Source organism: Podarcis bocagei (genome assembly GCF_964188305.1).
Source record: "Podarcis bocagei genome assembly, chromosome: 10".
Lineage (NCBI taxonomy): Eukaryota > Metazoa > Chordata > Lepidosauria > Squamata > Lacertidae > Podarcis > Podarcis bocagei.
In genome coordinates, this window is record NC_138135.1 from 47,630,011 (window position 1) to 47,646,010 (window position 16,000).

Genomic DNA, 16,000 nt, shown 5'->3' on the forward strand with positions numbered 1-16,000 from the left:
AAGATATGGGCGTAATGTTTCTTAAATACTATGATGTTTGAAGTAATCTACTCATTTTGTCCATCTTCCCACCCATATAAATAGAAATAAAAGTGACCTCCTTTTTTCCATCCTCATTATAAAATCTCTGAACTTTGAGAGCTAAAACCTGCCCTTCTGTAGGAAGTTAAAGAAACAATTACAAAAAGCATTAATCATCTTTTCCTGGTCATACTCTGATCAAAATGAACAATTTACTTAAAGTGTTGCTTTTATATTAGGCCCACAAACCACACAGAAATGTTTTTTACTTACAGTACTTTAAGGCTGAAAAGCCCAGAAAATGCTCCTTTGGGGATGTGTGTCAAGCCATTTCCTGCCAGACGTCTGCAGGGTTAGAACGAAAAAAGATAAATAGATTTTATTTTATGTGGAATTAATTTGGATGTTAAAATACACAGGACAGTTATATTGGAAGCACCAGGGCTAGAAGGAGTTGTTTAAGATCCCAGTTTTGTCATCATTAACATTCCGTGTGAAACATTTTGTAACTATACAGTCCATTTACTGTCAGCTGTGCAAATGCATTTGCTTCAATAAACCTGGCTTACTGTGCACGCCTAATTGTCCAACCTGTTCTGCTTCAGTAGCAAACAATGCAAAATTACAGAATGCAGATTGGCTACTATTTTCATAACTTTACATTTGCCCCAGTAGACATGAATTTTCCCCAGCAGACATAGAAAGCACGCAGATAAATTGCCAAGCTTCATTAGCTACAAGAGAGCACATGGTTACAAAAATGGTGCACGTTCCTTCACAGTGTTGTGCTTTAAAAAGCCGACTGGTTGTGAATGGATAGAAATTACATGTGGAAATGAGCTGATGATTACTTGCCTTTCTGTGTTACACATGTCCTTCTTAAAATAATGTTAACTGCTGATGTCAGCCTGAGCAGAGTATCAGAGGAATTTGATAAATGCACTGTCAACTTTCATTTCAAATACATCACTGACAGTAGCGGGTTAGCAAGGAAGAGGCACTTCTCACCTGCTCTCTTAAAGGAGAAGCACGGGCTGTTTCAAACAGTAGTTTTGAAAAGCACCTTAAGCACCTGAAGACAGCTTTCAGCACTAAGCAGGACCACCCCCCACCCCCAGTAGCTGATGCAATGTGGTGCACCCACATTATGCCATTTTTTTCCACCAGGTAAAGACCTTTTAATTCAGCCATCCCTTTTAATTTGAATTATTTGCTTTGGTGCATTTAAATGTGCATCCAAATTGCTTTCCCTTAAAAACAAACAAACAAATAAATAGCAAAGGCTGATCTGGTTCGGGGGAGGGATGTAGGATACTTTGTATTCCAGATTCTGTGTTTTTATGACATCTGTATTTATAAGTCTCAAACTACATCTGTGTGTTTTATTGATTTTTGTGAATGTCCACAGAATTTTGGTCTACGGTAGTCCAGAAAAGTTAACACCAATGTTATTCAATGCTTTATTCACTTTAGTATAATTTGAGTCAGTGGGACAAAAAAAAAGTTTCAACCATGGGTTGGCCTGGTTTTATGTGGTCATTATTTTATTTTAAATCGCTGCTACCCATCTGGTATAGTGAAGAAATGAATGAAAGCCTGCCATTGAACTCATTCATGGTTCGGGCTGCAGTTGAGGTTCTCCTTGGAACAGCTAGGATTGCCTGTACTTCTCACTGCCTTAGGTTTTGAATCTCATGATTTAATCAATTTTCAATCAAATCAAAGCATATTTACTCAGAAGCAAGTTCCCACTTCTATGAGAATTACAAGGTCTAAGATATAAAATAAATGTCATAAATGTACCAGGCAAACACATATATAAATACATAAACCACGTGTCTGAAACAGTACAGGAAAACAGTCCTAAAGCCATTTTGACTCTTCAGTGGCCTCAAATATTCCTCTGCAGTCTGGATGGAAATGGGAAAAGCCTCGCCATTGTCTCTGTGCTCACAAATCCTGCGTTATGGACACAATTAGGTATGAATAGGGTGAACCTGTGACCTGGACTCAGGAATTAAGTAATTATCATCACAAAAGAATGGCAAGGCTGTCCAGGTAAACCCATTAACAGGTTTCCTGCCAGACAGGATTCTGCTGTAGACCGCCCCTTCTGTGATGTATGTATGATGTATTGGAGGTGGCCTTGAGCTATAGGGTGGCAATTTCGAAAATCTATATAAGGGCTTGCACACCTTTGTTCTGGGTTCCTCCTCCCTCCTGCGTGGTGGTGGTGGTGGGGTGAGCACCCTGTTGCAACAGTTTAATAAAGATCAGAGTTACTTAGTTGCTTTGCTTCTCAATATTCTCTGGTTGGCCTCTGTTATTTTCTCCTACCGATAGAGAACCTACATAAGGATTTTATATGGGCTCTTGGGTACCCCATAAGGGAAAAGGAGCAGTTTTTTTTCTTATAACACACTGATATCAGTGTGAATTACTCTATAAGTAGACAAACGCATTTTTAATGTATCTTTCAGGGTACAGGGCCATTTGCAAATTTAATTAAAACCAACCAACCCAAACACATACAACCATCATAAATGTATGCTGCAGAACAATTGCTGGAGGAAGTGAGCCCTTGCAAGCATATAACACCTGTGCTCAGAGATCTGCACAGATTTGCTACCATGCCAAGCTCAAGATGTTACTATTGGCATATAAAGCCCTTAACAACTTGGGACCAGTTTACCTACGAGATCGCTTTACCCCACATGCGCTCACTTGACTGCATTGATCAGTGTAATTGGCACCACTATAGGTGCCACATAATACCAGTTCCACATTTGTAAGTACTCAATCGTTTAGTGTGACAGCACCTGAACTTTGGAACTCGCTGTCCATTGAGATCAAGCAGGTCACTGTATTCTTTTCTGCACATGCTAAAAAGATTCTTGTTTTCAACAAGCCTACCCATATGCTTAGGAGGTTGAGGGAATTTTAATACGTTTTAGTATTTTAACTTCTGTGTGTTTAAAAGTAGGGTTGTGTTTTTTGTTTTTTAATTGTTTTATCTTTTTGTAAACCACATTAATTATTTTAATCAATCGGTGTATAAATTTTATGAAGCAAACAATAAACGCAATTTCAATACCATGCAAATTCCTAAGTTGCCTCAATTTTTGTATAATCAAGATAGCCACTCTGACTAACACAACTTCTACAAGTTGAAAATATAATAAATTCTACTGATTTTTAACGGTTGGGTAGTGGCAACATTGTTCCCCAAAGTGCTATACTAACAGCAGCGGAAAACTATTGCTATGAAGGCTTCAGCATATGTCCAAACTGAAGCAATGCTTCCATTTTTAAATAAGCAACACGACAGAAATCTAAACCATAACCTGCATTTTATTTGCTTGGCTGCATCTCGTCTGAGACAACGGAGGAGCAAATGGACTGTAAACAGGAACCTTGGTTAAATTAACTAAAGGACAGGCCACTGAAGAGGCTGAGTCAGACTTTACAGCTGTCTGAACAGCCGTATGCATGAGAATCCAAATGCATTTGGATACCCAGTTTATTATTGCTTTGAAAATAGTTAGCTTTTATAATAGCTATTGTTGCTAGAATAATCCTCTGTCAGAAAAAGCACATGCACGAAACTAAAAAAAATTATACTTTTTGGCTATTAACCCAAATAGTTATATGAGAAAGTACGGTACATTGATTTTAAAATGCTGTGTTCTGCTGAGCAGGGCTTTTCTATTTTAACTAATATTGTGGAGTTCTTACTTCATAACAATCCTGTCTTGTGACGGTGGAATTTATTATGTGTCACTGGCTGTTTGCCAACCTGGAGGCATGCATGTCTGATTGTACAAGCTACTATACTGTACTTTGAATACAACTATTATAATCTTTACTTTGCATGTCCCTTTCTATACAGGATTATAATATGAACTGGGCAACTTCCTGTGGTATCTGCACACCAGCAGAATGACTTCAGCTGGAGAGACAGGACTTCCCCTTCTTTCCCCTCCTCCCTGAAACCCTCTACACATGCCCCAATTCTGTTCTGGAGGGTGTGGTCAGAGAAGTCAATCTTTGTGACGTTGCCCGTTTCCCAAAGTTTATTTACATCACTGCACTACACAGTTACTCAGGCATGGCGATCCTTCTCCATGGAACAATGGCAAGGCTACATTTTTTATCTGCTCCACCACAGCCATTTTCACATGCCTCACCTCATTCAGATATGACTTGTGAGAGATTATGCTCCTCTAGTATTGCTAGGTTTTGTGACCATATAGAAGAAGAGTTTGGATTTTATATCCCGCTTTATCACTACCCAAAGGAGTCTCAAAGCAGCTAACTTTCTCCTTTCCCTTCCTCCCCCACAACAAACACTCTGTGAGGTGAGTGGGGCTGAGAGACTTCAAAGAAGTGTGACTGGCCGAAGGTCACCCAGCAGCTGCATGTGGAGGAGCGGGGAAGCGAACCCAGTTCACCAGATTACGAGTCCACCGCTCTTAACCACTACACTACACTACACTGGCTCCTCCAGTGTATAGGTATACACTGATACAGAGTACTGGCACATTTTTTATTTTTTGCTGCTCATAGCAATTTATATTGCTTACCCACCACACTTGTATAAAAAACCCCCATAAAAATAGTGCCAACTGCACGTAACAAACTGAGTGAGCCAATTCTGCTAGGGGTAATAGGTAGCATTTAATCTACCTTGTTCCTTAAGTCCCGCCTTCCAAGTGAATATAGAGGAAGTACTGCTTCACCCCCTCTCAGAGCACCACAGCTGCAAGCGAGTTTTACGGGTTGGCTTCAAAGGACATCTTTATCCTGCCAGCAGGTTCAACGGTTCTGAAAGGTATTGCGTCTACTCCCTTCACCTTTAAAGGTACCCAAGAGTGGTCACTGAACCTTAACTGCCTATTAACTTCCTGAACCTACCTGCCAATGTTGCCAATTAACCTATTTAAAAGCAACCATCCGATAAGGACATCTGCCGGAAACCCAGTACAGAACAGGTGAAATAAACCAGCCAGCAAAGCCAACCAGCTGACATGCAAAAGATTTCTACTCGCCCCCCTGAAAAACAACCAGCTAATGTCCATACTGGATAAAAGGTGGAAGGGAACTGCAAAACTGCAGGAGTTTTGCAGTGCAGTGTGCTTGGGCACAGAAGAGGCTGAATGCCCTCCCTAAGTGGATGCAAATGCCATCTGACGCTACTGCTTCAGGCACAGTGTAATTGTTCGATCTCTACTGTTAAAAAGCTAGCATTTTTGTTCTGAAAATTGTAATTGCATTCTTTTACACTTTTGCTGTGACTTTGTACTTCATTATGGAATTACCGAATAGCCCTGGAAAGATTGTTCTCACTAATGCCCCCCACCAATAGATTAACAAAACTGAAATCACACAGGAGTCACACATATTTGTCATTAAAAAAAGGCACGAGGCTTAGTTTGTTGGTTTGTACCTGTGACTGAGACAGAGCTAACTTTTAAGGCAGCTTTGTCACTTGGTTGGCAAAATGGTTGTCACCCGAAACTAATTCTCAAATCATTCTGTTGAAAGGGAGAGGGGAAACAAAACAGACAACCCAAGTGAACTTATCTGTGCATTATTCTACTAAGGGCACCTGCTGTAAAGTTGTTGAGCAGTGTACTAAAAACTGCTTGGAGCTCTGCCCACAATGCTTTTGTTTGCAAAGCCCAATTTTTCAGTCTTAGAAAGGAAACTAGATATGTCTTATTCAATGATGCTGTAACTAGCCCCAGCAGCCTTCTGGCTTTCTCCTTTAGAGATGTAAAAGCAATCAAGTGGCTGCAGGTTCTACATAGTTTGTGTAATTCACTCAGTCATAGGCAGTTGCAGGAGACTGGATGGCGAGACTGTAAAACAGAACAATGCACTGGGCATTCAGAGCACTGATGCTGCAGTCAATAAGCTTAGGATTCCCATCAGGACGTCCTCACACGAAGCTATGCATCCCAGTGCAAGTTTGGACCCTTGTCTAGACAGAAAGTGTGTTATAATGAGAATAGAGGCCATCCCAGTATCAACTGATCAGGTCTCACATTTGGAGCAAGATCCCTAGATACAGTCCCCCTTGCCACCATGTTTCTAGACAGAAGCTCATATTGCATGACACTACTAAGTCGGGTAAACTCTGGGTATTCAGGAAGAGGAAGTGATACATTGATTTGCATAAACAAAACTGCAGCTGTCCACGATATGTGGGTTTTTGTGGCTTGCCACTAATTAGATGCCACAAGTGAGTATCAGAGGGAAGAAGCAGAGGTACAAACACTTTGCTTTTAGTGAACCTTGCCAGGATACCTGTGCCTTGAGTTACCGTTGATGTGAAGAATGAAAATCCAAAGCATTTTCAAATTCTTAGTTTTGTGGTCACTTTGTTACATATAGTCTTATGTGCATAGAGTGGTTTCCTCTTCTGGCAGGCCATCATCACTGCTAATCAACATTCCACTTGTGATTCTGTGTTTGATTAGCTAGTTTTTATAGCATATTGTTTTTTCTTTTTTTAAATAAAACAGAAAACACCAAATAGAACAAATTAAGCTATGCAGGGTTCTGTGTTTCATAGCCAGCCTTGAGGGATGCTAAAAGCTAAAGAGTAAGGAAACAGTAATTAAAAGTGATTACAACAAGACGACTTAGTACCATGAAATGTGAATGCAAGTGTCCTTGACACAGGCAGAACCAGACAGCAGGTTTTGGTTTTGATTATAACTTCACTTACTATTTTAATAAACATGAGCTGGTATTCAAACTTTTAATATCCTGCTGCTTAACTATTTCCAAATAGCAATCCGGCTCTTTTAAACAACCCTTAAAAAAATTAATTTCTACAGACCTGTCTCTGCTTAGAAAAGTTGTAGCCTCGTGGTAACTCGTTTAGGGTTTTTGGTTTTTTTGGGAAGTTTATTTCTAGAATCACAAGCAATTGGTGTGTTTTTTTCCCAGCTAAGTGTTTCCGCATGTGCCAAATGTGTCAGAGCTCACAGCTTTTTCTGTGCTGTGTTATCTGGTTCCCAGAGAAGTGCCTAAGAATGTTCTCACAACTATGTCAGTCAAGGATACAAAGATACGTACAGCTCTTCCAGGAAGCGGAGATTGTGCAGTGAGTTTGAGGACAGTCTAGTGATGTTGTTCATACTGAGATCGCTGAGGAAGGAAAGAGACAGAGTCTTAATACAGGATACATAACTGCAGTATACAGCTGTTTGTACATTTTAAAGTAGCACATTAACAAAACAACAAACAAAAATAGGTCCCTTTCAAAGTCAGATGAACTAACCAGAAGTATTTAAGCCATTTATTCCAGATGATCCCACAAATTTCTATGGAATTGCTTTGAAGCAAATGGTTTTAGAACAGCAGATGTGGTTTATTAAATACAATATTTAAAACTACTACCACATATTTTTGGTTGCCTTTTCTTATTATTAAGCTACCGATTTCAATACACAACAGTAAAAAATTAAAATACTTGGCACAATCAGGTTGCTTCTTGCTTTCTTACAAGAAAATTTATTCCTATGGTAGATAAACTGCAACATGATAAAACAATATTTAAATGTACTTTAAAACAATGTAGTAACCTGTATTTCACTAGTTAGTTGTAGATTGCAAAACAAAGGAATTTTGCCCTGTATTACTGCCCTAATACTATAATAGCAAATATTTTGACTCACAGAAAACCAAGCACCCCCTATATTTTTCTTTTTAATGGGCTCCCTTTGCAGATTCTCAAGTTGCATTAAATAAGTGAAATGAACCACAAAACAAGGGTGCAATCTGATCCTGCTTGTAGCACACTTCCTGGTGGGGTTCCACAGTAGTTCCTGGCACAGGAAACCAACAGGTTTTCCTAAGTCACATCAACCTCACTTTTATGCAGTATTCCACTTAATTATACTTTTAAAAAGCCTGTTTCCTCCTCATGCTAGTACAGTGTAATTACCGTGGCTTCACTGGGAAGGCTCCACTAAAATACATGGGAGCTATGCAAGACATTAAAAAGGTTTGTGCCCACTGTGGGGCTTTCCTGCACAAGCCCCATAGGAATGGGAGCTATCCAAGCAAATGGACCTGTGCACATGTTATTTATTTTTTTAATGAATCACTTCCTATAAAGCATCCTGAAGCAATTTGAAACATCAACAGCAACACACACACACACACACACACACAGAGAGAGAGAGAGAGAGAGAGAGAGAGAGAGAGAGAGATTTCATGGGTGGGGGGGAAAGTGAAGGGAGAACCCCCCCCAAGCAGTCCAGTGAAGACTGATCGTCCTCAGTGGCCGCGGAATGCTGACTGATTTCTTGAAGTGGGGTTGTGGGGGCAGGGGGAGAGAACAGAAAATACTGCATTGAAGGGGAGAATGAAACGGAGTATTGTAGAACAATGCGTGGCTGACTGGCTTGAACCCTGAATAGCAGCACGCTACTCAGCATTACGTTTTGAAGATCCCACTTGTATAACTCACTTATTTTATTATATTTCTATATCACCTTTCTGCAAACCACCAAGACTGAGTGCAACAGATCAAAACCAATAAAAAAAGGTTAAATGAACAATAAAGAATAAAAACATTGCAAACACCAACACTATTTTTTTTAAAAAAAGACCAAATTAAGAAGTGTAAAATCATCAACTAGTAGTATAAGTATTGCTACAACCAAAATCAGCACATATAAAATACAAACAATTGCTCTAATCGCCATTTTTATTTTTAAGAAAGTGACAATTGTCCTGATACACTAACAGTGTGCGCCGTAATCCAGCTACAGGGGAACACAAGTTTGAGCCACTGATTGTCTTGGAGGAAGTCAACCTCAGACTTAGAACATTTTGTTTCAGCTGACTCAGGTTGTAGACCTGGCAGCAAATGATACTTAGTACAGAACATCTTTCATTTTGTGGGAAATGTTATTTTAAGCAGGTGTTCTGGGTGTGCATTTTAAGTTCTTATCATGCTGATTATTCACACCAGAGGCTAATACTGTTTATAGCCAACATTTTAATACAGAAATACATTTTTACTAGTTTACAGCTATCCATTTGACAGCATACAGTTACACAGGGCAAACCTGGAAATAAATGACAGTTTTATTGTTAAGAAATATTAACAATTACCCATTTTCAACTCAATGTGTTGTTTAGCAGTCACTTCAAAAGCTAATTTATTAAACAACACTAGAGTAGTTATTAAATTCCCTCTTTTGTTGTAATATTTAATCATGCCTTTCTTTCTCTTCAGTAGTTGGCTACTACCCCCTTTGTTTTGGCAAAGGAACAAAAGATTTTCTTTGGCAAAGGAACAAAAGTACAGCAAATGAAATCCCAGTCAAATTAATTATATTTTAATGGACAATAAGATAAAGCCTTCGGGTGATGACGTATTTTGTACATATACCAGCAACAGTGCTTTTTAAAATGAATACAGTGGTACTTCGGGTTAAGTACTTAATTCGTTCCGGAGGTCTGTACTTAACCTGAAACTGTTCTTAACCTGAAGCACCACTTTAGCTAATGGGGCCTCCTGCTGCCGCTGCACCGCCGGAGCCCGATTTCTGTTCTCGTCCTGAAGCAAAGTTCTTAACCTGAAGCACTATTTCTGGGTTAGCGGAGTCTTTAACCTGAAGCATATGTAACCTGAGGTACCACTGTACTACACATCTGAAGGGAAATATTCTGAATAGGGTTGATTTCTGCAAAAACAAAGACCCTACAAATTTGTACTATGACAAATATTGATACGTACCTAAGGAATTAGTGTCCAGTTTGCAGATTTTTATATAAAAATCAGATAGGGCTAAGGTAAACAAAAAAAAAAAAAAACCAGTTGCAAAAATCACACCTGGGAACAACTGTCACAATCTCACTGCTGTTGTGCCCCAAGTTTGCTGTGGGTGGCCTTTGGAACCAATTTGGGAAGGCAAAGTCCTGGCATCTGGCCTCATGCATGCATTTGCATCCTGCTATGGTTGGACGCTGAACTACTTAAGCCCACCCCATCTTCCCCCTCAGGACCAGACTTTCTCCCATCACCAGTTGTCATTCTCAGAGAAGATTCTTCTTCTTTGGAAGCTCCCTCAACTTCTGGCATCCGGCCTTCACCAACATACCAGTCCTAGAAGTGGTCGAGATCAGGAGACTTTCCAGCACTGCTGTAGCGCAGCCCTCAGAAACTCAGTGCTATCCTCCGCAACTGGCAGGTGACCTCCATTAGGAAGCTGGGTCCCAAGTATTCACACCTGATTTCAGTAGGCTTCTGACCAGTGCAGCAACACTCTGAGCTACTCAAGGGCTGAGCTACATGATGACAAAGCATTATTTATTTATTTATTTGCTAAGTGTACTTAAACTGGCTACTTTTACTGTGAATAACGAGCAGATTTTGGGTGTCAGTCCAGAACATGTCCCCAGTCTGGTTCCCCGCCCTGCACTCCAATTTGCCCTAAATGTGCTGTTAACACCTTTGGGGGACAAATAGCTTTCAGCAGGGAAACATACTCCAGATCAGGGCTCCAAGCATGTTTTTTCTTCAAAATAAAACATAGTTTATGTATACTTTCTTTTTTAAAAGGATTGTTGTTATAACATGTAGTTTCGCTCTTAGCCTCACTTGCTAGCTTTAACTTTGTCTGGTTTATTGTGTACTCTCCAGGGTCCTGATGCCGTGGGCACCATAGCAGGTGCCTGACTAGTATTGTATGTTCATTTCTGCTATTCTCATAGCATTTTACCCACATTAACCTGGTGCAGATTTAACACTTCTCTTAGCCATAGTTAAGAAATCAAGGAAAGGGACTCAGGGTTCTGAATTCTTTGTTTCTATCCTGCATAAAATCTTCCCTCCTTCTTTCAGCAGTGAATATGGTACAGTGCTATATCTGCAAAGGCTGCCCTAATTGTGGTTGTAATGATAGGTCAAAACCTTGTAGCTGAAATTGGTTTGCAAATCATGATTTATGTTAACTATAGGGTTGCAGAGCTGGAAGGGATCTAGGGGTCATCTAGTCCAACCCCCCTTCAATGCAGGAATCTTTTGCCTCAAATCCATGACCCTGAGATTAAGAATCTCATGCTCTTATCAACTGGTTTGCACTAGTACAAATGCAATGTGGTCTTGTGCCTTTAGCAGCTGTGGGGCAGGCAGAAATTTAACAGAGTAAACCCTTTCTAGTACTGAAAAACGATTATGGGGAATGCTTCATATGTTTACATTCTGTTAGACATATTATTACTTGTATGTGGCTCCCAATGTGCCTTTGGCCCTCTGCAAAAGAGGGCACATTTGCATATGACAAAGTATATGCAATTTTATGCAAATGCATGTCTTCTTTTGTGAGTGCCTAATCCACATACTGCATACTGAGCCCAAAAAATCCTGGCAGCACCCATGCTTGTGTCCATAACACTAAACCATGGTTTAGCTTTATAGGTGAACCTTCCTGCATAATACATTTTATTTATGTATTACGTTTATTGCATGCATCCTCCCAGGAGTTTAGTGCAGCATATTTTAAAGCAATATTGATGTGGCTATAGTGCATCCTCAGATATGGATGGCTAATCTTTTTCAGGATATATCTTTTCCATTTTCTACTGAGAGGGCGTAGGAGTGACCAAATAACCAGAGATCTGAAGAAAGTGAAACTGAAGGGTCAGATTATATATATATACACAATGGTGAATCAATCAAGCAACTAGCTGTCTTTTTATTTTCAGTGGTAGGAGTATTCTAAGCATATTAAGTATGCTGACACAATGTCATCACTCTAGAAAATTCAATGTGGTGAGCAATAAATTAACAGGGCAGCTTCAACCCCCCCCCCCCCAATTCAGATTTTTGGCTAATCGTTTGCAGGATATAAATATCAAACAATTACCTTATAGTAATGGGAAAGGATGATGAAGCGACTGGTTATCATTAAATCTAATGTTTCTAATATTATTTACATTACAGACCGGGGGTGATCCTGTCCCCACAAAATGGACAGTACAATAGGGTTTGGATAGGCACAGATACTAGCAACTTCTGATTACACTGCTCCTTAGAATACCTCCAGGTACCCTACCTGTCTTCTCGCGCAGGATACTATTGCCAGGGGTAGGCTGTTCAGCAAAAGTCTGGTAGTATCAAGAGCCAGTTGCACACATGTACAGAGAGGGTAGTCTGTACTGCTTGACCACTGCTGCTGAGCAATAAACAATATGAGACCAGGACATTGGTGCTACTATGAACTTAAGAGGCGAGAATGGGGGAGAGGCAGACAGTTAGGGAAAAGGGAAAAATGAGAATAGGAGAAACAAATGATGGGCCTTTTCCTACCTCACCTGGCTGGTGCCATGTCATCCAGGATGGAGAACAACAGGCCTAGAGGGGTGGCATATTTGAAAGTTGGGAGAGTTTGGCTGGAAGATGGAGAGACAGTGACTTGTTTTGCTATGTGCTAGATTTGGTGCTCCCCTGGAAACCGAATGGGGAAATAAGATCTGTTGGAGTGGTAAAACTGTGAGCTCCTTCATCTTTTGCTCAGGTTATATGTGTGTGTGTGTGTGTGTGTGTGTGTGTGTGTGTGTGTGTGAAAGTAAAGCTATATATCCTAAAGATACCACAGTATCTTTGACCACAGTAAAGGTAAAGGTAAAGGGACCCCTGACCATTAGGTCCAGTTGTGACCGACTCTGGGGTTGCGGCGCTCATCTTGCTTTACAGGCCAAGGGAGCCGGCATACAGCTTCCGGGTCATGTGGCCAGCATGACTAAGTCGCTTCTGGTGAACCAGAGCTGCGCACGGAAACACCATTTACCTTCCCACCGGAGCGGTACCTATTTAGCTACTTGCACTTTGTCATGCTTTCGAACTGCTAGGTTGGCAGGAGCAGGGACCGAGCAACGGGAGCTCACCCCATCGCGGGGATTTGAACCGCCGACCTTCTGATTGGCAAGTCCTAGGCTCTGTGGTTTAACCCACAGTGCCACCCACGTCCCTTTTGACCACAGTACCCTGGGTCAATATAGGAACCTCTGAAGCCTTTCACTGCTTAGAGACTGGGGTTGTGCATAACACTTCCATAAAAGCAACCAAGGCTATTTCAATGCTGAAACCTAGCCATACTGTAATAAAGATAATCAGAAACATGAATTAATACTTGTCTCAATATCCCCTGGTATTATTAAATTAATTACATTTTTTATTCTCCACACAACTCACAAGAGCAAAAGTTTTTTAGTTTTTAAAAAATGAATTTATGAATGACTTGTAAGTGCTTTTCTTCCTCTTTTCTGCACCAAAATGTTAACAACTTGTTTGTATGGGTTATATTTGCAGAAACGCATCTGCAAAGGGCATATACCACATACATATAAATTGGAGTTTGACTAGCTGTTAAGAAAGTTGAAAGAAAAACAAGCTTCTCAAACTTCACACTGGTTAAAATAAAGGTTTTGGACAAGGTTTCAGATTTGACAAAATTCTTGACAAAATTTATTCCGCCACTCCCATCTCCCACATTAAAAAACTATTAGCAGAAAGCCTATTGAAAGGCTGTCCATGATCCCAGAGACTTTTCTGGAAACAGTTCTGTTTAATTCTCATGCCTGCACAATAGCAGTTTGGCACAATCAGTTATACACAAATGTCTCTAAAAGGGGCCTTACCTCCTCTTTTCCAAGGTCACTTGTTTCAAGGGTTCCAAATAGCAAAGAAAGTCAGTGGAGGGTATGTAGGGAAAGCTTCGGGTGGGGGGAAGAGAAGGAGCTTCTGGTGAGATATTTCAGAGTCAGGTCTCTTTCTATAGTGGGAGGGTTTCCCTTTAAATCTTTTTCAATAGGTTATTGATGGCTTTGAAACTTAAATGGCATTTGTCAACCATCAGTAAATCTTTAAAACTTTTTCTGCAAATAGCCCAACTCCAGGTCTCAGCTTTTCCCATTAATCTGTATGTAAGGCCACTGAAGGCTTTTTCAGAGTTTAGATAATGCCAAGATTAAAAGGTCCATTCAGAAGGAAAAGCTTTAGCATTCACCTTGTGTACATAGCCATTTCACCAGTGGTATTCATGGGTTGTTATTTCAACTCTGCATTTGTCTTGCAAACAAGACATACGCCACAAAGGCTTGGTAGAGACATTCTTCAGTGAATTATCGAAATCTATTTGCCTATTTGTCATGGCTTGTTATTTTTATTATGTATAATCAGTTTGAATCCAGGAACTTTAAACTGACAATTGTTCAATTATGTTGCTATTTTAAAAATGAAAGGTACAATTCAGCAATGATGCTGATAAAGGACAAATAGGGTGGTTTGACTTACATTTTTTTATTGTTCCAACATCTTAGATGTTGCATTTGATGCAATTAAAAAGACCTCTGCAAAAATTGTTTTAGTATGTTTTGTCTTCTCCTTGTTTTATAGACTTCCATTGTTTATTCATTTTGTTCCTTTCATAAAAAGGATGCAAGAGGCAAAAGATTAAGACATTTTTAAATAGCTGGAAGCACCTTCTTCCTGCTCTCCAAATCACATAAACTGAAAATATTTCAAGATTGAAAGATTTGCGGCACTATTTGAGATGTCCTTAGAGTTAGCCCCACAGTTCCATGTGAAGGTTCCACTGCTCAAGATCTTTAAGTGGACTTTAAAGACCTTTTTATTGCTGCTTTTAAAGGTTAGACTGAGTTTGTGTTTAGATTTCTGGCTTGGCCATGCTAGTTCATGCTGGTTTTAGTAACATTTTGCACTGTTCAAAATTTAATAATGTCTTTTTAATCTGCCTTAACAATTGTACAGTTTAAGCCGTGACACCTGAGGGACATCTGCTGCTGGAGAGCCAGCCCAGTTCCTCAGATAAAGTTGAGCAGAGAAAGAGAGAGATCCCCGCCCCACCAGCTATCAAAACATTTCGTGAATCTAGGATTGGGATTAATAAAGTTGTAGAAAACCCAAGTTTGGCACCTGCCTCATTATTATTCCACAGGAGACAACAGGAAGAAAATGGAGCAGGGCCCCCAAAGCAAATGGGGGTAAGGATAGGGGGAAACACAAAACGGGAAAGTTGAAATGAAGCAGAGGAAAGCCGAGACTTGGTAAATGGAGGTTAACAGAATCACAGAGAAAGGGGAAGCAGGGAAATAAAGAAGAGGACGCTAATGGGCTGAAGAAGAGCAAGTATCTTATTCCATTTCCATATTTATAAGTTTCACATTTCCCCCCCATGTCAGGTGTCTAACTATAAAACAAACTACAGTACGTAAACCTCTGCATGCAACTAATCCAGGTGGGTCCAGTCATTAAGTCCCCAAAGTACTTGGCAGCCTAGAACTATTCAGTTTGATACACGACCTAAGAAGGAAAGAACCATCAAGAAAGACTGAGTCAATTTGTATAAGGCAATAAAAACTAAGCATATTTCCGTGTGTGTGTGTATAATATAAATAAAAAAATTAAATATGATTACTATAAGTAATTGGTATAAATTAACAAATGCATTTGTTAAATAAAATACTAACTATGGCTGACTAGTAGCACATTATCCATATTCCAATCACTGGTAATAAATTTACGGAACTTGGGAAAATACAATGTTACCGTATTTTTTGCACCATAACACTCACTTTTTTCCTCCTAGAAAGTAAGGGGAAATGTCTGTGCGTGTTATGGAGGAAATGCCTACGGGTGGCATGCCTACGGATTTTCCTCCTCTAAAAACTACATGCGTGTTATGGTTGGATGCGTGTTATAGAGCGAAAAATACGGTATATTCCAACCAAGACACTTTTAATATTTAAATACAGATAGCAGAACCTGTATTCAGTGATACAGATGATAATAGCTCGACTGAAGTCTTGCTTTATAGTTTCATAATCTTATTCTTCCCAATTTGAAACAGAACCTTTAGTTAAAACCTATCCTATGTCAGCATCGTAGTTTGAAATAAAGTATTCTCTGATGATCTGAAAAGTTATATAG

General features: G+C 39.8%; 1 protein-coding gene across 1 annotated transcript in view; it reads right to left on the reverse strand.

The window, feature by feature from the left end:
- LGR5 (leucine rich repeat containing G protein-coupled receptor 5) overlaps window positions 1-16,000 on the reverse strand; it is a 68,221-nt gene that overhangs the window by 36,094 nt on the left and 16,127 nt on the right. The window contains exons 2-3 of the mRNA XM_081211939.1: window positions 7,108-7,179; window positions 295-366 (exon numbers count right to left, since the gene is read on the reverse strand). Coding sequence (XP_081068065.1) covers window positions 295-366; window positions 7,108-7,179 — 144 coding nt within the window. The remainder of the gene's footprint in view (window positions 1-294; window positions 367-7,107; window positions 7,180-16,000) is intronic.